Genomic DNA, 23,585 nt, shown 5'->3' with positions numbered 1-23,585 from the left:
TTGTTACCCTTATCCTAAATCTGTTGGTAGAAAAATAATTCAAGTCTGCAAGTCACCTGCCTCTGTGCTTGGCAGAGTTCCTCAAAACATTTTTTGCTAACGTGCAGAGCAGACACTAAGCAAGAAATGAATGAACATATTTTCCTGCCGAAATTGAAACCATCACTTCTGAACGCAGCGTTCTGTGCTAGCAGTTATCTATCTCCATGCTTAACCTTTCTGATTTCCTTGACTTGACAGGACATGGTGATCAGATACTGGAGGTGGAGGGGAAGCTAATTCACAGAGCTGCATCTTAAGAGGCACTTGTGTGCTTTCTGCATTTATCCCACATCTCCATTTTATTTTACTACATAGAGTTATGGGCCCCAAAGGATATTTGGCAGTCTTACTCTCTTAGCTAAGCATATATTGAACCAAAGTTATGTCAACCTTGTAGCAGCAGTCTTAGTGTGGTTATACCATCATGACAATTTAAACACACGTATATGGCTTTTCGTGTCGTCTGTTTGAAAAGCTTGTGATGGGCAGGGTATGTATCTGAACCTAAAACATGTATCTTTATAATCTGATTTGCAGTTTGTGTAATGCTGAAATTGTCTCTCTGGTTCCAAGAGCAAGCCACTTTGTACATCTATCTTCCTACCCATCTTTTTGCATTATGTATCAAAGGCTGCTAATTAATTAGGCCTCTCACTGGTCAGGCTTCCTTATACTTGCATTGCCCCATTACTAAACTTGAATACAATTAAGACATGGGATACTTAATATGAGCAATACTGGAGCAACACCTAATACAAATCTGCAAAGGTAAAGGGATATAATAGAGATTTTAGGAATTACATCAAGGTGAAATACTGTAAGAATGCAACTCATGAAGAGTTTGATTCTTCTTTATTAAGGCTGTGGGAAAGTCATGTTGGAATAGGATAAAAGAGCCTTTACTCATTTTCAAATCAAGTTTCCAGAGAGCAATAAGGTTACAAATAGGTGCCACCTCCAAATGCATGTTTATATCACAATAAAATTTCACATCTGTGTTTACACACTCCAGTAACTAAGGTAATGTCAAGGGCACTTTTGCAGAAAATGATTAAATTATTAAATTAAGGTGCTTCGAGATCCTAGAGTACTAAACAGTCAGCCCTTTGCCATAATATTGTTAAATAAGATTTACTATACAAAAAAATCACAAGCGTAATACCTTACAAAGTCCAATTAGAAAATAACTTTACAAACAGGAAACAATTGCAGGCATGTGATTTTGACTTTGGGAACCCCCAATAGAAGAACTGCATAGATAGAAGAATTGTACTAGGAAGTTAAAAATTCTAAATAATTGGCCAGAATTACTTAAAAAAAAAGAAATCAAATTAAAAAAAATAAAAAAGAAATCAATTTAAATCTTCCACTGAAGTGAGCCAAAACGTCCATTTAAATAGAATACTCTCTTAAACATGCTTTACATATCACTGCAGGCTCACTAACTTGCAACTACATAGATTAGCAAAGACAGATACAGGGCTCAAAGGGGCCTTCTGGAGTGTCTTGACCAATCTGCCAATAATTTATGCACATGCTAAGAAGCAGCATGCAATCAAAAGGAGGTTTCACTGGCAGTGGTTAACTCAAACCAGATAGATCTAAGGTGGACAACATGTAATTGCCTTCAGTGACACTGAGAGATTATCAATAAGGTTATAAACCCCTCGTTAAAAACATATGGCATCTACTAAAATTGAAACAGGACTGTGTAATACTGTTGCATAACATGGGGTGACAACAGAGGACCAACCAAGCCAAAACACAAACTGGCCACAGTTGAAATTAAAGACAACACTAATGAATACTGGAATCCAAAGTCTGGGAAGTAAATGAAATTTTTTTCCTGTCCAACTTGACTGTGGGCTGAAGAAACTTGGAGAAATAGTGCTTCTTTGAAAGAAACATCTTGTAGTATTTTGCAGGAATGGTATATATGCCTTTTGATTCAGTGAATAAAAATGTGAATGAAATACACAGAGTCAATATCTACCTATCTCTATATATATAGTATACATGTATAGTGTTAGACAGTTTCTGCTTTTAATTTTTTTTTATTTGCTAATTTTTGTAATTTATATATTTTCAGTAGACAATAGTTACATCTCTGACACTTTATTGTCAACCAAAATAAGCAGGAGGCTGGCTGCTAGCACAAGAAAAAACAGCTTCTCCTGACATTATTTATAGCTGCAGCTCTCTATCATCATGTACTTTACTAAAAGTGGATTATCCACTTTTACCTTTTAATCAGAAATGGTGTTTACAGTTTGTAAACAGGTGATGCAGTAATACAAGGGCCTTCTTTAAAAGGAGCTTTTTCTCATTCAGCTACCTCATTGTTCATAGGCAGAAACTGTTTCTAGTTGTGATGGATCTTGTTTGTCAAAAATGAGAAAAGCAGTTTAAACCATTTTATCTGAGACGGGTACCCAGCTATTCAATCGAGCTGATGGAAGAAGGAGCAAGCGTAGGTTGAATCACAGAATCATGGAACGGCCTGGGTTGGAAAGGATCTAGCAACAGCTGCTTGACCTCACCTGCTGCACAAGGTATCCATAGGATTCCTCTGTTATCCTGGCTAAAACATCAGATTTTTCCATGTAATATTTTTTCCCCTGACAGTAAAACAAATAGAAAAAATGATAAAATCGAATTTTGTGGAAGGGTTCATAATTAACTCGGTAAAGGCAAGAGAATCAGAAATCAGTTACTCATTGCCATTATTACCAAGTGAAAACATTTCTTTCTACCATCTGCAGGATTTATGTTAATTTTGTACTGTGTTCTTCTCTATTTATATTTATTAGAAAAGTGTTAACATTTAATGATTTTAAAATAGAAGGCTTTTATTTTTTCCCATTAACAGGTGCTACTGTGGAAACTGGCAGCACAGTGCTAGGGTAAGAAAATGACTAAATTAAGTGTGGTGCATTCAGCTTCCACCAATTTCTTTTCATTTACAGACTTACATGAAACAAGGTATTGTGATTCAGGTTCTCCTTGAGTCTCTGGAAATTACCAGAGGCTGAAGGCCATGCCAGCATCTCTATTTCTATCAGAGTATTTCACTTTTGCACAAATGTATATATTCATGGGTATACCTAATTTTATCCATGTTCTTCTAGTAAAAACCTGTTAACTGTGGAAGTGTTTCTGTAAGAATAATCTTTCCATATTTTAGGAAGTATTTCCTGGGCATTAGCACCATTTAATTTCGTAACAGGCAGCACACTTCCCCCAGATCTTCTTCATGGGAGCCTGCACTGAAACCATTCCCTTGACATGAGAGAGCCATGAAGCTCTAACGCTTTGCTATAAGGTTAAGTTCGTGCAATCCAAAAATTTGAGCATGGTAAGGTTTTCCAGTATTAGCCCAAGACCTCTGCTGCTGAGGACAAGGACGAGATAAAGGAAAGAGTGAAAAAACTCTGTTTTGGAGAGATTATGGTAGAAAGAAATCTCTGGAAAAGAGGACGAGCCACAAATGGTGCTGAAGGCAATCCTGACAATCAAGGAGCTACTGGGCTAGAAAGCTGGTCTGCAGGTTTAAATACCCTTCCAAAACCAGTCTTGAGATTGCCAGAAATTGAAGTCATAATCTACTTAGAGAAGAGCAACAAGAAGGAAGAAAATGTGCATGTTTGAGGAAGGAACTAATATCAGAACTTTCGCTCTGCTAGGCAAGTTCTTCACGGTACTTGGGGCAGGCAATGAATGCTTCACTTCTGCCAGACAAATTGAGCTGCTTAACAACCTCTCCAGGCCATATTTCTTCCCTTGCAGCTGGGTGCCTACTCAGAGTGATTCACACCTTCATCTTGCCAGATTTCTGGACAGGTCATTTACACTTGATAGGTTCAGCTCCCCATCTGTACAACAGAGATAGTGATACTTCCCCACCTAAGAAAAGTGCTCTGAGGATAAATGTGGACTACTACTTAGGGGCAGCGATGTCAGAGCCTGTATGAATTCCTAAGGCAGGAACTTTGTGTCCTCTCTGAAAGTAACAAACAAGAGCAGCTTTTATATAGACAGGATGCACAATGAACATGAGATGGAAGGGCTCAAGGTATTATGCTTACTCCCAAAACAGACATTTGCTGTTATTTTCTCTGCATCTCCTCCAGGCTGAGGAGCCCCTACTGGAATAATTATCTTCCTGCCACCTCAGCTCAGGAAGGCTGATGGAGAGCACTTTTTATTTTTCCCTGTGTCTGCCACGAGTCAAAACTTTTCATTACTGAGGGTGCTGCTTCAGGAGCTACCTTTCCTTCCCCAGGAAGGACAGAAAGAAGGAATTCAGCTGGGGTAGCTGTCACACTACAAGACTTTACCAAAACAAAGCAAAGCAGAACCGATTCAGATGCACAACTTTAGCCTGTTTCCTAAGAGATGCAAGATGAGAGCTCCATCTATGAGCTTTGCTTTGGAAGGAAGCTTTGCAGAACACTACCATAAACACGATTGCATTTTGAAAGCAAGGGCCAGTGATCTGCATTCTGAAAGGTACAAAACACAGCCAGGGCAAGCACTGGCCTTCTGGGATGTACTGGCTATTAAAAACAAAGAAAAAACCCCAATACAAAAACAGGCTCAGGAATAAAATCTTGAAATACCACTGGCTTTTATTCCATTCCTCAGTGTCACCATCTCCCCTTTCATACATGTCCAGCACTCCTGATGTTCACCGTCCCTGGGAGCTGCATCTACCTGTACAAAGGCAGGTTACTGCCTACCACTGATGCTACATACTCCTCTTGGTAATAGCACTTTGAGGGCACACTAGAAAACAAACATCCTTTCTTTCTGCAGGAATTTGGGAAAATTTAACAGCATACTGTGCAATAGAACCAAAGTAAACTATAGCCCAGTATATTTTCTTTAAATGACCTAACAACATTACATGTTCCATCTACAGATGGCATGGGAAGCGCCACGGTGACTGCTGAGGTTTATTAGCAGTTTGCCACTTACTACTCAGAATAAATACGCAGAATGTTCCCTGGAGCCAGGATACTGACAATGTAACCAAGAGACAAACAAGTATGTTGAATGTGAAGCAGTGGTTACACTTTATTAGATCTGTCAGTAATTCTGTCACTCTACAGGAGGCATGATCTGAGCTCATGTAACCTGTATCTCTGCCCCATTAATCCTGACTAACAAGTAGGAGGTGATAGGTGTTGTAACTAAGAAACAAAATTAAATATAAAAAGATCTATATTTAATAAACATCATGCAGTTTATTCAGACGTCTTCTCAAGGAAGGAACCTGGACCCAACCAAAGGATGATAATCTTATAAATTGTATCCTAAATGAGGCCTGATGTACAAGGAAACAGAGATGATGACATGTACTCCGATGATTTTGTGACAGAAATGAGAAATTTTCTTATATAATTTAATAGGAAAATCATAATGAAAATACCAGCATTGAAAACAGGACAATGAAAATACTTTTTATTTGTAGCATTAAATTAATCAGCAATTGATACTAGCAATCAAACAGAATGAAATCACAAAATGAAAAAAAAAAAGCCCCTCTACCTCACTTCTGTTTTACATATTAAATAGGATAGCTTAAGGGCAAGGTGAAAAACACCTGGAAACATCTCAGATCAGTCCAGTTTGACAGCATTCCTGTATTCCTGAACACCGCCCCCCTTCCCCTCTCTCTTGAATTTCAGAAGAGAAAAAGTCCACACAATCCTAAAAAGACCAGATCCTACTATATCAAGAAAAGAAATAAACTACCACTACCTGCATGCTCTGTGTAAAACACATCACATAGCATACTATCAAATTTTGGACAAAACGCTTCAGAAGGTGATGTCCACCTCTCCAACAGTTTTCCATTTTCCTATCAGAACCCTGAGAAAGGTAGAAAACCCCATAACAAATCCTCCCTGTCACTACATCACCACATAGGATATAAAAGCAATGGGCAACAGTTTCTAAGTAAATTCAGTAAAATATGACTTCTGCCTGGCCAGCCCTAAACCAGACAGGAGGGAGAGCAGAGGATTCCCACCACAACATGTGTGGAGCACATCTCCCGCAAGAGCACTTACAGCTAACCAAGAACATAATGAAACAGCAATCATAGGCATAAACCATACCTGCATCTGTAAACTGCGTGATACTGAAAGCCATTCACACATTACATAAATCCGAGGGGCTTGAAAGCTTTTTGTTATGGCAAATAAGATGGTAATGAAACAGTTACTGATGGAGCAAGTGGCATGTGGCAGAGAACTGTGCTTGCAAGACTGACAGAGAGTCTGAAGAAAAAATACTGAAAGATTCAAACCTGTGACCAGTTCTCTGATTTCCAAATCTGTAGTCTTGCGGAGTAACCGTACTAATGCTGGGATACCACCACAGTTTTTCAGAGCAATTTTGTTGTCGTCATTTGCCTTCCCATATACCAAGTTTCTCAAAGCTCCACAGGCACTACGGTGGACTTCTGTCATCCGATGGTCCAATAGGTCCACTAGTAATTGTATTCCACCTTGTCTTCTTATCTGAAACAGGCCAAAGTGATAATCATACAGTTAGGAAATGAACACACCAGTATTAATAAATGCTGTCCAAGGGAATTAAGCTGTGTTTTATGCAGGCTGTAGGCCAGCAAAAGTGTGCTGGTAGCACCACAAAGCTGCTACATTACACTGCTTTGATTCCTTGTATTATTTTTTTCAGTGGCAACACTGCTGTACTATGACAAACCAGAACCGCTGTAAAAACAGCCAAAGTTACTCAAGAGCGTTGCCTCATCAAGGCTTCTCATGGTACATCAAGGTTTGCCTTGGCAAGAATTTCTCCTGTACTGGAGAAATATCATCTCCTTCAGAGTGTAACACATCACAAGCTAGAGAAAAAACCACAAGGCTACAGCAAACAAAAAAAGCACTTTATGTCATAAAGTTTTTAGGAGTCCTGCCTTTACATTTAATGACTGGGAATGGGAACAGCTACTATAGTCTCAGTAGGGATAAGTAAGGATATATCAACTAAATTGGGATGAGCAAAGAAGAAAGGAAAAGGAGGAAGTCACCAGAAACATAAAGACAAGGATGATAAATAAATCGTGGAAAAATTGTTCTAACAAGATTGAGGGAGATCCTTAAGTGATGCAGGAACAGAAGTCTTATATGTACCCAAGGTGGCCTACAAAATAAATTTCTAATGTGATATCTTATGTAAAATATCATTCTAAAAAAAGCACAAAAATATTTGAGACAAATGATCAAGAAGGTCAGGAATACCACGTACAATTTGTTATGAAATCCATTTCAAACAAATACATCTTTATTGTTCTGTGGCACTATTTGTTCCTCAAAGAGTAATCAGTCTTGGATCTAACTTTAAGAAACCACAGATTCATAACTAACATTCGAGGGGTACAATGCTTTATCTTCAAGCAAGTTATACAGACATCTCTGAAAAAGTCAAGAAGTTTCCCCATATGTGTAGTTGGCTAAGGCCCAAAACAAGTCAGGTACTTCAGCTGGCCATTTTACATTTAAGACAACAAAAAATTTGAAATACTTGTGAAGCAGTTTTTGCATGGGCATGTACTCTTGGGGCTCTGCAGGGGGAAGTCTTGGAAGACATAAACAGTTAAAGCAGTGAAACAGAAACATTAAAGTACAATGAAATCTATTAGGAATTCAACCTGCACCTACTAACTTCAAAATCTTTATGTATAACTGATGGCATTTCATGGATCTAAGCTTAAACGAGGAGAAGCGCTGGGTCCTGTGTTACAGTCACAACAAGCCCTTGCAATGCTACAGGCTTGGGGAAGAGTGGCTGGAAAGATGGCTATTGGAAAAGGAACTGTCCACAGCTGGCTGAACAGGAGCCAGCGTGTGCCCAGGTGGCCAAGAAGGCCAAGGGCATCCTGGCCTGTATCAGCAATAGTGTGGCCAGCAGGACGAGGGCAGTGGTTGTCCCTCTGCACTTGGCACTGGTGAGGGCACACTTCAAAACCTGTGTTCAGTTCTGGGCTCCTCACTGCAAGATGGACATTGAAGAGCTGGAGTGAGTCCAGAGAAGGGCAATGGAGCTGGGGAAGGGTCTGGAGCACAAGTCCCATAAGGAGCAGCTGAGGGAACTGGGATTATTTAGGCTGGAGAAAAGGAGGCTGAGGGGGTGCCTTATTGCTCTCTACAAACACCTGATAGGAGGTTGTAGCCAGGAGGGGGTTGGTCTCTTCTGCCAAGTAACAAGTGACAGGAAAAGAGGAAATGGCCTCATGTTATGTCAGGGGAGATTCAGGTTGGATATTATGAAAAATTTCTTCACCGAAAAGGTTATCAAGCACTGGAACAGGTTGCCCAGGGAACTGGTGGAGTCACCATCCCTAAAGGAATTTAAAAGATGTGCAGATGTGGCACTTAGTGGTGGACTTTGCAGTGCTGAGTTAATGGTTGCACTGGATGATCTTGATTGTTTCCAACCTAAATGATTCTATGAATCTATGATTCACTTCAAATAAAGACTGAAAAGTGATTCAGGCTTTGAGGTTCCAAAATTGAGTTATATGAAATTACTCACTGCTAAACCAGAAGTTCTCTCTCTCTTCTTCAAGTTTATCTGGCATATTCTTATTTTTTTAATAACAGCAAAACCAAAAAATAGAACAGCTGTGTAGTGAAAAAAGCATATACACCATAATGTTGTAGCGTTAAATTAAGATGTTTTAATGTCTATACAGTTACCACACAGCTTTGGTCTAAATGTCAAAGTGATAGTGTTTAAAGATAAACTGGGATATTTTCCCTTAAATAGGCATTATATCAGTACATCATGTGCAACTTTCTGAGCAATATGCAGGTCACCTCAAAGACTACAGCAGCTGGCACTACATGATGCATGCAGAGATATGAATGGACGTTGGTAAAATATATCAACTTCAGGCAGAAAAGTTCACCAACCTTTTGAGAGTTTATGCTTTTGCTGCTCAGAGAAACCATGACACCTTTCAGTTTAGAAATGAGAAAAACAGGTCAAAGAGAAAAGGTGCTGCAAAATATCCCACTGGTCAAATCTTTTCCATGTGAACAGGATGACTTGCAATTAAATTAGCTCATTTCTGGGCCAGAAAAAATTTACCAAGTTTATCTGGGAGAGGTGGGGGGGTGAAGCTTGCTTGTTTTGTTTGCTTGGTTCTACAATCCATTACCATTTAACCTTCATGTAAAAATACATTTGCTTCCCCTACTAACCAGATTTTCAGAACCAAGCATGCTACATGAAGAGCCACCTACATGACAAAACAGATGACATTTACTAAACAGACTAGGAACAAAAATTTATGCATCAATTCTACAAAAGGTGAATCAACCACTGAGCTTCACACTTCAACCCCTGAAAAGAAACAAGATCTGATGGAAGAAAAAATACAGTTAAAAAATATATGAGTTGCCTGGTGTGATGAGTAATATCAGGAACGAAAGAATGAAAACATGCCTGCTGATCTTTGTGAATTATATTTTTAAAGCACAATATGTTGAATGAATATTTTAATTGCTTTGCTGCTAAAAAAAATATGGTAAGAATGAGAAAAAGTATTACTTTGTAGCAAAAATCGTTCTGTGTGCTACAATTCAGCTAGAGACTCCAAGGGCTCTGTCTCCATTCCGAAGGACTCTGTGCCTCTGCTGTTTCTCTCACTCTTCCCGTTGCACACAACCAAGTGGCATCTCATGCTCCTCAGCAGTTTATCCTGTGGATGCTCTCAGGTGATGGGTTTTGCTATTTTCTGCTCATTTCTAAAGGGAAATGTGTGGTTCTGCTACACTGAGCCAGGATTCCTGAGCTGCACCTTTCCTTTCCAGTCATGATAGCTGACAGCAGACTAGTATTCAGCTCATGCAGCTCCTCCTCTCCCAGGAACCTGAAGCCAGGAGCAGACTGAAGTGATTCAAAGACAGTTTCTTAAAAGCAACAGCATTAATTATTAATCTAAACCGAAATTTTGTCAGGAAAAAAAAAGAGTAATACAACAGAAATTAAACAGATGTTACATAACACTTTACATAACTTGACAAAACTTCTTAAATTTTACTGAAGAAGGAACCTATTCTTACCTGGGAAAGACAAGATTTATTTTGCTAACTTTCTTAGAATTTCCAAGCTCAGATATTTGGCAGAGTAACTCTGCCATGCGGGGAGAGATGGAGCTGATTTTTCACGACTGTGATCTCCATTTCTGATGCTGTTTTTTAGCTGGACTACTCTCTTGCTTTGCTGGTTTTGTTTTTTTTTTTACAACAGCCCTTTATTCACCAAAAGTCTCACCCCATCTCTGCATTTCTATCACGTATCTATATAGATGTTCAAAACTATACTCTCCAGCAGGTTTAACTATGCCTGACAAGTTGTGAGACTGTGATGGATGTTATCATGAGCTATTTAAATGTATGGAAATAGAGGCAAAGGAAATGAAATTATTTGTTCAAGTCCTTTAGGGAGCTAAGAGCCACAGCCTGGAGGACAATTCTGACCCAGTCTCCTGGGGCAGATCTCAGCTAAGTTAGTCACGGCTACAATGAATTCAGCAGTGCTACTGCCAAATGTCTTATCCAAGAATGCCAGGATGGATGGATAAGCAGCAGTTTGCACCAATGGGGCATTAAATCCCAATCCCCCAAAGGACTTTTGATAGATACTTCTGTCTCTTTCCTAACTTAAGATGAAGAGAACATTTCTTAATATAATATTTATTGACATATCAGTGGCTGCTGCCTTGTTACATCTAGGAGGAAAAGAAAATAGAATATGCCAGAGTCTGCCTACTAAAAACAAACAGTGGAGTACAAACTTGTCAGGAGATAAAGGGGACAAACTATTCTTACAGAGACCAGCCCCAAAGTAGCCTCTTCTGAACTCAAAAGAATGACCTTCAGCTCTGCAGCACAACTGAGTAAGCCCAGCTGTATCTGCCCATGTCTCAAATGCCCCTTTTTACACCACCTTTTCTCAAAAATAAAAAAAAAGAGGATCAGAGTAGAGGGATTAACAATATTAACAATGCTGGGTGAATCTGTGTTGCATTGTTTCTCATGACTCTATTAATCCATGGATACCGTTAATTTCTGAAAGTTATTTTCCTTCCTTTTTCTCACTGGAAGTATTTTGTGTATGTCTTTGGAAGACACTGTTAGAGAGCTGTTAAATACAGAGCAGTGAATAGGAATCTATGCCAATCAAAAACTGAAAGAACAGAGATTACATAATTTTTGGAAAAAAATAATTTCCACAGAAGAATGCACAGAGATGCTTTCACCTGAGGAATCACATGTTTTCTTTTATCAGGACATTTTCAAATTTTCCTTTAAAGTTGGCTCTTTGCCATTAATGTCACTGTCTCCTTGCTGGTCAGAAGCACCTGATCAGCCCCATGATGCCACAACACAGGCAGAGAGGACAGGAAAAGGTGCCAGACTCTCTAGTACACAGATTGATAAAAGTACACTCATATCAGCTTGATGACAGAGTCTTCTCCTCTGGCATATTATGAAGTTTTTTTTGCATTACATCTGAGAATATGTATTTGTATCCACACTATAAAAATAAAACTTTGACTCAAGAAGGGGTTCAGGCCACTGCTGGAGGCAGTGAAGATGTCAATTATGTTCCTAATAAGGACAGCTGGTATACCTCATGCCAAGAGCCTATAAGAAATTAATTTATCCATTTCAAGGCTTATCTTTGACTCAATGGGGTTTACCCCAACAGTGGACTGACACATACTTAGTCTACCAGGACTTACACATGACCAGCCCGGAGCATATGTGCTGGTAAAACAAGTCAATAAGACACCCATAATATGTCTGAAACTATATATATATATATTACTGCAGGCCTAGTCCCTACGGTATATCACCGTGTCCCGCAGCTATAGGGAGGAGGAGAGAAGATCCAGCAGGCAGGAACTGTGCAGCAAGATTGATTTATTTAATTATTTTACAAACTCTTTTATAGACTTTTTTCTTCATAGTGTAATTGGACAAGGATCAGCCACCCCTTGGGGGTGATTGGCTAAAATCCTAAAACATCCATTGTCAAAATATTTTTCTACTATACCATAAACAAGACTTTTCAAGGTTGCAGGTGTTTGGTTGTTTACATACTCTGCTACCTCTTCTGTGAGAGAGAAAAGTCTCTCAAGGGCTTAGAAAATAGCAAGAAAATCCTTGCTAGCAGCATTTTTGTATCCACATATATATATACACACTCATACTTGATTAGTATAAGATTTTGGCGTATGAATTCTTGATAGCTTGCTTTCCTAATTCAATACAACAGATTGATTGGATGTGTGGAAGGAAGTGAAACATAGGACATGAAGGGTATGTAGATACTTGTAAGGACACCTGTTTTGTGAGGACATCTGCTCAATGGATGTCCAGTGCATAAACAGAGATGAGACAGGAAAAGTAATAAACCACTGAGGTACACAAACCCTGCAGAGCAAGAGACAGTACCAAAGACCAGGTCTGCGAGGTCACTGCTCGATGGGCTGCTGAAGGAACCACACCAAGGCTTGGAGAGGTTCAGCCTGAGTTCTGTTAACTGGGAAAGTGGGCACACAGGGAGGAATGAATGAAAAGGTCATCACAGGCCCTACAGTAAAGAGCATGCTGATGGGATTGCAGCAGTGTGCCAGACTCACAGGATGTTTAGCAGAAGGGCAAAGATAGGAAAAGGGAGACGTTCCGAATGCATGGGGGAGGAACAACATGAAGAAATAGAGAAGGGCATGATGAAAGGGATTGGTCATCTGTAAGTAAGTTGTGCTTCAATATGCCTGTCTGGCCACACCCCTCACTCGATCACTGCAACCTGTTTCATCTGCTTATTAATCCTAATTGCTAACAATTTTCCTGGATGAGGATGGTCTACATTCTGGACTGGCCTAGCAGTAGTGAACCTTTAGCTAGAACACCTGATGAGAACAGGAGATGTGGGAAAGAGCTATCAGAGACACTGTGGATCTCAGGGATAGATACTGGTGAGACCAGAGTGAACAAAATACAGTTGAGTGACCTCTCTTCATATCAAGCTATGAGAAATCTAGCCCTGGAATCTGGCTATTGCTTATGGCTTTGCAACAGTGGAAGCAAAGTCACAGCAAATAGATGTTATCTGTTTTGACTACCACTAAGGTTTTGAACCCTATTTTGAAATATATTCTGTGAAATCTGTGGAGTAAAAATTATTCTGTTCCTCCCAGCAACAAAGAAAAGAAGCAATACCCTTTCTTTCAATCACTGCAAAATGGAAACTGCCTCTTCCATCCCTTGGAAGGCTACAAAAATTAGAGCTAGACATACAAAAAGAAAGAAAAGTGAAGCTTCATCTTTTAAACAGTTTAGCCAAAGACTGTTAGATAATGAAGTATTCCAAAACATCCTAAAAATACTTCTGTGACAGAAACCAAAACACCCTTCCTCTTCTATTTATACTCAGCAAGTGGGTATCTGAGATATTGTTCAAATTTTGCCAGTAGGTATAACTGAAACATCCTTTTCTGCATTTAATTCCGACTACTTTGCCTTACAAAGTAAAATATAATGAAAACAGAAGAGAAGTAAGAATAGCTTAAAAAAATTGTTAGACTGAGTGATACAGTGTGCTACTAAAATAACACAATCTCCTCTTCCCAGTAAGACATTGTGTTGCACTATTAACAGATCCACATTCCTAATTCAAAGATTAATGCATGGTTAGATGCTTATTTTCCACATTTTTCTTAATAATCACTATTGAATAACTCTTCATCCAAAGGAGGTGAAGGAAATCTAATAACAATCAATCTTTTCTGCACATCATAGATATTAATTGCCAGTTTAACTGACATAACACACTGCATCATCTGCTACTTACTCTGACATTTCTGTTATTAAGAAAGCATGTTTTAATCTATGAAAATACAACGTATTTAAACACATGGGATTATTTTTAATGCCACTGTGTTACATATGGAACAGAACTAAAAAACAACTGACTGCTAGCACAGGTGATGTTACGTATCCAATAAACACCAAATTAAAAGGACAATTCCATTTAAGTCCGCTTCTGGAAATAATTAGTAACAATTTAATGCTCTTAGATACTGGTTTTCTAACCAGCAAGGCAAGTGCTAACTATTTCACATGTGAATGGATTTCAAGCAACTTTGTTCCACCAGTGCTGGAAAGAGAAGCTACAAGTGAGCCCAACCAAATTCCCAAGAATTTTTAATGGTGGCAGGCAGTGTAGTGTTTGTGAGACACTCTTTGACTACAGCCACCCTGTTCTTCTCAGACTCACTGTGTGAGCACACTGGTGTGCCCACTCAGACCAGGGCACTACAGCAAAGTCCAAGACGGCCACACGGCAACTTGACTGCACTGACCGGTTATACACAGTATCCATGAAATTATTATATTTCTTGATGTTTTTTCTGCAATTACAAATTCTCTCAGTTATTTATCTTTGCCTTGTTTACATTACTAAAATGACTTTCATTTAAGAGGGAAAGAACTACACTACTTTTTGGAGAAGGGTTTGGAAGATGGGCCGCCCCACTGCTAGCTAGTTTCAGGGGGCTGATTTCTAGAACTTAAAATGGATGTGAAGGGGAGAAAATGAACCATCAGAATAGTATATGGGAATAATATTCAGTGCAGCAGGTCACTTAAGACAAATATACTGGTTCAAACTTTAAGTCCTCTCCATGATTTCTTCTGATGTGCCTATTGAACAGCAGATAGACAATTCAAAATCCGTACATTGCAAACGCACAGGAGATTTATTATAGACAAATTTACCTGTAACATCATAGGGTAATTTAGCCTCATTAGCAAAGTAATTTGCTACAAGTTTAAAAAAGTGCTGAGCAATTTGAGCTGAAAACAGAGCAGAATGTTATGCAAATTGCTGCATTAACTTCACAGTCTAATTTGTTTAAGGAATCTAAATCAGGGTTTGGATGTAGGTCCCATTTAAGAATGGCTTTCTCATTAGGACTTTTCAGATCAGATACAAAGGTAACATAAAGCTGTGAACAGGCATAATGTAAATAAATTTAACTACCAGCATAAATACAATGTTCTGCTTAAAGTTAAATAAGAATTGTTCCCTCTGTGCTGAACTGCGCTGTGTGGAGAAGGATTGGGATTTTTTTTCTGTGTCTGTAGAAACCAGGTGGGTGTTTGGTGGAAAGGTTGTGTGACGTGAGGATGCAAAGCATGGGGTCAATACTCAGTAGCTTTTTTTATGGGAGCTTATTTCTGTTACTGAATACAGATTTGTTTTTCCCTGTGTCTCTTAAGTGACCTCTTTAGATCTTGGGGTCTATGTGTGGGGTTGACAGAGGGTCAAAACTTTTTTCTGAACATGAAGAGACTCAAAATCATGTTCTAAAATTGCCCTGAGAAGGTATGAATAAATGTACTGCTTTCTTAGTCAGTAAGCCTTAATGTATTCTGCTCTGTGACACATTTTGTTTTCCATGCTTGGTAGGAAGGCTATACCTATTATAAATCAAAGTTTTAGTGTGATTTTAGATTTTACAAACAAAATCCCTGGCTAGACATGAGTTATCTATAACTGTAAAGCACTTTACCCTAATACTTTCAAAAAACATTACATTTGAAGGACAACACAAGTATCCTACTCTAATCATGAAGGACAAGTGGGATCTTCCAAGTAACACTTCTAGCTGCAAGCACAGAGCTGACCTTAAGTGCTTTTCTGACTGCGAAGGCATCAGAAAAGCAATTTTCAATCCCACTGTTAAAAGCAGTATCTCCTAAAATTAACAGATTGGCACTGACCTACATTATAAACTAACACTGAGGACACACATAAATACGATAAAATACACACATGCCAAGGCCCTCAGTAGGTATTGTAACTACTTGATATTGATTCAGGGTCTTTGTTTTTCAAAAAATGCACAATGCTAAAGAAGGTTCAGCAGTGTGCACTTCACAGACAGTGCAATAGCAATATTAATTTAGGATACAAAGACATTAGCATTACTCAACCAATCAACTGATTTAGTACTGTAAAACGTTAAATGAAAAATGCTGATTAACACCAAAGGTTTGGATCATTTAGTTTCTGGTATTTAAAAATAATTAAGTATCTATCTGAAAATGAAGGTTTATATTTATTATTGGTGAAAAGGACTGACATATATACTTCAACTAAAAACGTCCTGATATTCCTATAACCAGATATCTAGTGAAGCTAAAGATGATAAAGAAGATTCAATTTTTATTTTTTTTAATATAAAGCAAAAGTTAAGTTTTTTAGAGAAAGCAGTAGGTCACTACTTCAAATATTTTAACAGCAATAGAGGAAATCACCTCAGTGTTGGATTAAAATTTCTAAAGCTGTAGTTAACTCCATTCAGTTAAGGATATCATAAATGTGATTTAGTCAATGTGAACACAAATACCATCTAGGAACAAGATAGTCACCAATAAGACCAAAGAAATTTTTATTTTTTTCAGTCATTTAAGCCCAAACAACAAAATAACTCTATCTGACATTTCAGCTCTAATTGGAAATTCAAAAGCATCGAACTTTTCGATGCCTGCTGTAGCTACCTCAGTTTGCCTCACAGAATAAACAACGGGCCTCTTCTCAGATTAAAAATACATTTACAATTTATTACATTGAGCATCAGACCTGATGACCTCTGCTCCCAGGACATTCTCTGCTGCGATTTAAACGTGAGGTGTTCTCTTCTTAGAACTGATGCATTACTCTTCAAAGAAGCTCTCAGTCGCATGAGAATTTTCTGTCTTGGAAGTATTTTGGGAGCAAGCTACTGCCTCAAGAGCCTGTGAATGCATTCTCACAACATCCCTCTTTGGTAGAAGTTTTGCTAATTGAAACTGAGGCACATAAAATTTAATTTTTTGTCTAAGATCCCAAAGGAAGGCTACGACCCATAATTTAAGAGTATCAGTGCAGCAGAATGCTGCATTGCAGAATCCTTCCTCTATCTCCCCACTTACCTGAGTTTTATAAATGAAGTCAGCACAAGTAAACACCTGCCTCATAGCTAATACACTTTTTAATACCCACAGACCAATATGCAAAATTACAGAATATATAAAAGTATGTATTATATAAAAAATGAGTGTGTGTACATATATATACATGTACTGGTTTCAAGGTAGGCATTTCTGTTTTAGAGCCTTAGGTATTCTTATGTATCTATAAACCTGTGCCTTCTGCTGCAACCATTCTCAGTAGCTTAGTAACAGCCATCTCTTTGTATTTTTAAACACATTTTGAAGATCAACTGATGGTCTTTACCTTAAAAGTTTGATTTGGCAGGTCCTTTTCATCAGGACTATGGTTTTCCTCATTGAAAATATTTTGCTGCCAACCTTTTTGGTACAGATATGTTGAGAAAGCATCAAATTACAGATATTGATATCGATCTAGGTTATTTTATTTCTATATATAGTGTGCAAAGTCTTACTGTGGCTTACTGGATGATGAGAACAGTAATAAAAAAATATGCCCTACAATAGGAAAGTGATCCTCTGCATTCACACATCAGCCTAATAAATCAGAGAAGCAATTGGCAGGAGAGTTATGAATAGAAAGAAATCCACGGCACATACAGTAGAGCATTATACTGCTTGAAAAAGCTGCAAATATATTTATTGCCCATTCTAAATGTCATACTACCTATGTCAAATGACACTGTCTTTCAGTGTATTACCCTTCCTTCCCTACCAGCCAATATTTTCAAATACGAAAGACACAGATTTTACAAATGTTTTGATAAAACTAAAACATGCTTTCCTCAGACCAGTGGAGAGAGGAACAGTACAATGCAATGTTCTTCCTGTGTCTGCTGCATAGCACAGAAAGTAGCATCTTGCACACATAATACTGCTTTATTTTCTCTTCTCCTAACAGCATAAAAAGCATTATCACCAGATATTCACATCTGAATTTTTTAGCCTATTAAATTTATTGCCTGAAATTCTCTTCTAGGTGCTTATTCTGACTGCCCAGAGCTGAAAAAGACAGAAACCTTTAGCCAGTATTCCCATTTCCAGTGACGCAGACACTGTAGGAGTGAGTGCTAAACCCAGATAAACTGGAGGTCTAGACAGGTTCTTGTTCAAGCCCTCACTCACTCCCTTCAGCCTGCAGGAAGGCCAGAGCCAGGACCCTAAACAGCAGCAGAACAGAAGTCAAATTCTGCATCCCAAAGATGTTTGTGAACACTGCTAACAGTTTGCACTGTAGTGAATAAACAGCATAATTCAAAGAGCAAAGTTGCAATTATCCATATGAAACACAGACATTTGCTAACTACTACTGAAAAATATTTAAAATTTTGGCTCACTTTAAATAATTGTCACTGACTATTACTATCATAGAAAAACCTTGGAGAGAAACTTCTTGGAAGAGTGGGAAAAATACTGTCCTTTTGGCTATTCCCTGGAGAGGGAATAACTGGACGGTGGGAGGGGAGAAACATGAAAGCAGTGTAAAGCAGTGTTGAGATGAAAATACCAGTACACATTCTCAATATTAAGCCCATGATTTTGTAAATCAATGCTTTAAGTTAGCTTGTAAATTTGTTTGATTCAGCCTCTTTTCAAGAAGAGAAAGCAGTATGTTACAGAACAACTGAAAACAGGAAGGCAAAAAAAAAGTCTAATTTTTGCTTATCTAGCATTAACTCAAAAAAGCCCAACCACAACTAGATGTTGCACTACATTTATGAAATAACACACTCTTGGCTACCTCTTTTTAAAATCATGACACTTTACAGGACTGAGGCTTTTTTCCAAGAGAAATGATTTTGAAATGTGGATGCCATAAACCCAAAGCATTCAAGATCCTTAGCAGAGCAGAGGATTAGAAGACAAGAACTGGCCCCAGCAATCTGCCACTGATTTGGTGTGCAATCTTCAGTTAACATCCCAACTTAACATCCTAAATCTTCCTTTCCCCCTTATAAGCAAATGTTACTTCTGTGGGGCTTGTCATTAATTCCTTTATTGAACAACTGGAACATTTTCCTAATCTTAAGTGAAATATATGCCAGGTACACAGTAAATCATTATAATAATTTGGGCACAGTATCTTGATGATGAAATCAAGAATAGCCATGGTTAAGTGATCCCACAGGGATCCAGGAGTGTAAAATGCCACTTCTGTGCTACAGAAAGCACATATTATGGGGACATAGCACAGCACTCAGTGACACTCATTAATACTCAATCAATGTAAAGACTGTGCACAAAACAGAGATGCACCCTCTCATCAGAAGAGATAAATATCATAAAACAGTATTATAGAAGTAAGATGGCAAAACTAAACATAGAAACGCATTCAGAAATGCTTTTGAAAGCAAGACTGTCAGTATAAGATTTAATTATCAGATAGAAGGTACACTTTTATGCTTTTTTCCTATGAAAAACTGAAAAAACCTACCAGTTTATCCATTTTTCTGGAATTTATTAGCAAAGTAAGGACAACATATTAGCAAGAAAAAAATAGAGTGATATACTTTCATAAATATTATTTAGTAACACAGTGTTGGTCTCTAGACTGAGAAACATAATTACAGTATTTTACATGAAGTGAATGAAACAGGGTTTTTATTAGCATTCTAATTAAGACCACTCAGATTTAGGTGGTCTTAACAGTGTTAACATAGTCTATTGTGTCGAGACCAATGTAGACATTTCTGCTTCACCTGTTTTAGTTAATGTTACAGAGGAAAAATGTTCAGCCACAGGCCTGTACTATATGCAATGAATTAGTGCTTCTTTGACTCACACAATTCAAACTGAAAGAAGAGAGAGTATCATGGACATGGCATAAAGGGCCATCCAGAGCAGACATATGAGACATTTCAAACTGGCACTGTAGTTACTGAAATGCTGTCATAGAAACTCTCTTGTACACCTATCAGTAGAGAAGAGCTTGAAGTAGAGATATCATTGCTTTAGTCAGGAGAAACAAACCATTTATATCTGCCTGCCTTAAAGGAGAAAGAGAACTCAAGCTGCTGACTGCTGGAATGAATAAAATGGAAGGGAGCAGAGTGATCACGAGTGGTTACACAGGTCAGAAGACGGGATCAAAAAAAAAAGGGAAATCAAAACCAAGCAGCAATCGTAGAAAACAAGGGTTGCTTTAAAAAAAAAAATTGTGTGGAAAGAAGGTGGGACAAGCCATAGCTAGTGTATCCAAGTGATGGAATTTTGATCACAGGAGAAAACAAGGGCATCATTTCTATTTCAAACAGAAAGAGGATTCAACTTTCAGCCATCCCAGGTGTTTTAGAAATCTTCTAACAGGACACGAGAAAAGATACCTTCAGCCCCTATATCCCACTTCAAATTAGTGCAGGAATGCCACAGGATGCACAATGCCTGGCAAACTGTGTGCCCACACAAAGTGGTAGAATAGGAAATTCCTTGTTTTGCTGTGGTGAATTAATTCCTTGGTTTGCTTTCCTTGCGTGTGTGGCTTTTGCTCTCCTTATTAAACTGTCTTTATGTCACCTCTTGAGTTTTTTCACTTTTACCCGTTTTTCTCTTCCATCCCACTGTGGGGAACTGAGCGAGTGGCTGCGTGGGGTTTAGCTGATGGTTGGGGTCAAACCACGACAGAGGAACAGCCCTCACAAATGTTTTCAACCTGAAGCCACACAGGAGTTGATATTGACAGGTTGTTGCCAACTTATCACCCTTAAGAAGAATAAAAGTAAATAATCAAAGAAGAATAAAATTAACATCCCCATTTACAGGAGTGCCCATCGACATGCAGGGCTAAAAACGGGCCATGGGCTTGAAACTTAGTCAAGTGCTTTCAGTATAAACCTTTTTTATTTCAAGTACATTCATGTGTAGAGCTTTTACTTAACATGTTCATCATTTGTGACACCCTCACATATTTACCCCTTTCTCTTCTCTGTCTGATGATAATGAAACATAAATATGTGATTTTTTTTGTGTCACAGAATGATAGGAGTGTTTTTGAGTCATAGGTATGCTAGAGAAAGCCACAACAATGGCTTTCTTGTCACAGTTTGGTTTTGTAATTCTTGTCACAGTTTGGTTTTGTAATTATCAACCCCCAGCTGACCAAGTGTCATTTAGTAATTTCAGGTCAGTTATTTTACACTTTGAAGTTACTTCTCATGTAAGGTGCATGCAGTACACCAGAAATACTGTAACAGTGTAGCCTCTGTTGGTTGAAATTCATTCTTTAAGTATGACTAGTTCAAAAGCTCTTTGGAAAAGTAACATTAAAATACCAATAAATTTTGAGGTGGAACGAAAAATGGCATTCTGCATGCTAAAGAACAAACACCTTGAATGTAGTGGGATAAGAAGTAGCCATATCTCTATTTGTATGCCTTGTCCTCCTTGTCTTACCATGAAGAGTGAGACTCCCTGGTGTTGTTGATGGTTCTGTGTGGAAGTTACATCTCACTTGCTTTCAGTGTAAAATCATATGGCTGAATAACAAAATGCTAAGAGTGGAAAGCCTTGCTGCAGAAACTATTTCAACAATGCAAACTATGACAATTTACAAAAGACAAATCAAAGCATTTCCAAAAATACTTTGAGTGCAAGGTATAAAAAACCAAAACAAACAGCATTTTGTCTTTGAATATTTGACAGTAAATAACCCATCAATAAAAACTCCCAACCTTTATTGCAAAACAATACACCATCTGTTGATTGATTTCTTAGAAAACAAACTAGAGATCAGTAAGAACTTGAAAGGGAAGTCTTGTAAAATCTTTGTCAGTGAGGCTTTAGAAAATAAAAAAAGAAAATTCTTACATAAAGACTGTTTCTGAGTATGCCACTGGGTGCTGCTTTACTTCGTTTGCATAATTTCTACTCAAAAAACTACACAGAAAGTGTATTAAAAATGGTCTGCTTGACATCTAACTGCAGGTGTGAGTACAGCTGCCCAGGGTGATGGGGGCACAGACCCAAACTGTACTGCAGTAATCTAAACATAGGTGAGCAAAAGCATGAACATCTTAGTGTTCGTTTTAGGAATCAGGTACAGGCAAGAACCTTTTCATACAAAAAGTCATCATTACAATAGGAAATTTCTTGTGAAGCCATTGAGGGAAGTAGTTCTCAAATTGTAAAAATTTACACATAGAGTTATTTTAACATATGAAAATCATGGTTATCAAAGTACCATCAAAATGTTTATAACCAAACAGGGAAGTATAATTTCTCCAAAGGTATGCAGGTGTTGTCTGCACTAAAATGCACTCTCAACAAATGCTATAGAGTCTGTCTGAAATTACTACATTACTTTTTGGTATCACCTGTGAGATACTTCTTTCATTTAAATGAAATATTATGTCTATATCTTCTTGCATGCAGAGATTAAAGGAGTTCTCATAATGTCTTTAATGGAAAACTGACAGTATCATCAGTGTACAAGCTAAATTCTAGCCTTTAACAGAAGTGATTTTAGAGGTAAAAGGAGAAAAGCAGGGTTATGTATGGGAAATCTGAATCAAGAACTATAATCCTTCTTCAAACACATAGGGAAAAAAACAACACAAAGTCATTTGGGTTAGGAAAGACATCTAAGATCATTGAGTCTGACCATTAACCCAGCACTGCCAAGTCCATCACTGAGCTATGTCCCCTAAGTGTCACATCTACACGACCAGCCCCTTCACCAGCTCCGTTGCCCTTCTCTGGACATGCCCCAGCACCTCAGTGTCCCTCTTGCAGTGAGGGGCCCAGAACTGGACCTGCTGGGAAGGAATGCATTCCAGCATTCCAACTCTCTTCCCCAAGCCCTCAGCATGGTAAGATACTCTGCTTTCTCTGTCTATCCTTATGGAAACAGAGGGGAATTTTGCAGACCACTGTAGAAATCAAATCAAGATACCCTCTGAAGATTATGTAAGCACTTCCAATCCCCCCTCTGGATCCTTCAAATATGAAGATTTCTGTCAGTCAGTCTGTCAGTCAAAAGGCAACATTATGGACTGTTTCTCCATCACCCCATACTAAGTGCAAGTATTCCCTGGGAGAAAACCATGCTAAAAACAGGCATGTATGTATCCTTGACCATCAGGAATCTAGCAGCGCAGTGGATGACATCGAAGTTACTACAACACTGCAACTATGTATATTACAAAGAAGATAAACAAGAGGCTAATGGAGTTTATGTGAACAAGCAGGGTACTGTGTTGAAAGGGTGCTGGCACTCTCTAAAGAACTCACAGAAGAAGATGTAGAAACACCTTTAGTTTAATGACAAAACAAATGTGAATGAAGGGCTTCAGCAAGTTGGAAAATAGATCCTTTCAGCGTGCAGTCACTCAGTTTTTAGAACTCCATGTAATAGTGTCTGGACTGATACTTTTCTTCTGAAGGGAGTCTATGGAAATGCTCTTCAAGATAAAGAGGACACTGCCCAATTCAGCAATATTTATGAAGGATGCAAGGAAAGGCTTCAGGCAGGACAGTTCAGCAGTTGCAGTTCTTTTATTT

The 23,585-nt window shown here is 38.3% G+C and overlaps 1 protein-coding gene across 1 annotated transcript in view; it reads right to left on the bottom strand.

Moving 5' to 3' along the window:
* LOC116442772 (catenin delta-2-like) overlaps positions 1-23,585 on the bottom strand; it is a 307,484-nt gene that overhangs the window by 143,618 nt on the left and 140,281 nt on the right. Inside the window, 1 exon segment of the mRNA XM_032106243.1 lies at positions 6,356-6,569. Within this exon segment, the coding sequence (XP_031962134.1) occupies positions 6,356-6,569 (214 nt within the window).

This window comes from Corvus moneduloides, chromosome 1 (assembly GCF_009650955.1).
Source record: "Corvus moneduloides isolate bCorMon1 chromosome 1, bCorMon1.pri, whole genome shotgun sequence".
NCBI lineage: Eukaryota > Metazoa > Chordata > Aves > Passeriformes > Corvidae > Corvus > Corvus moneduloides.
Note: the sequence above shows the minus strand (reverse complement) of the source record. Positions and strands in the feature narration are given on the sequence as shown.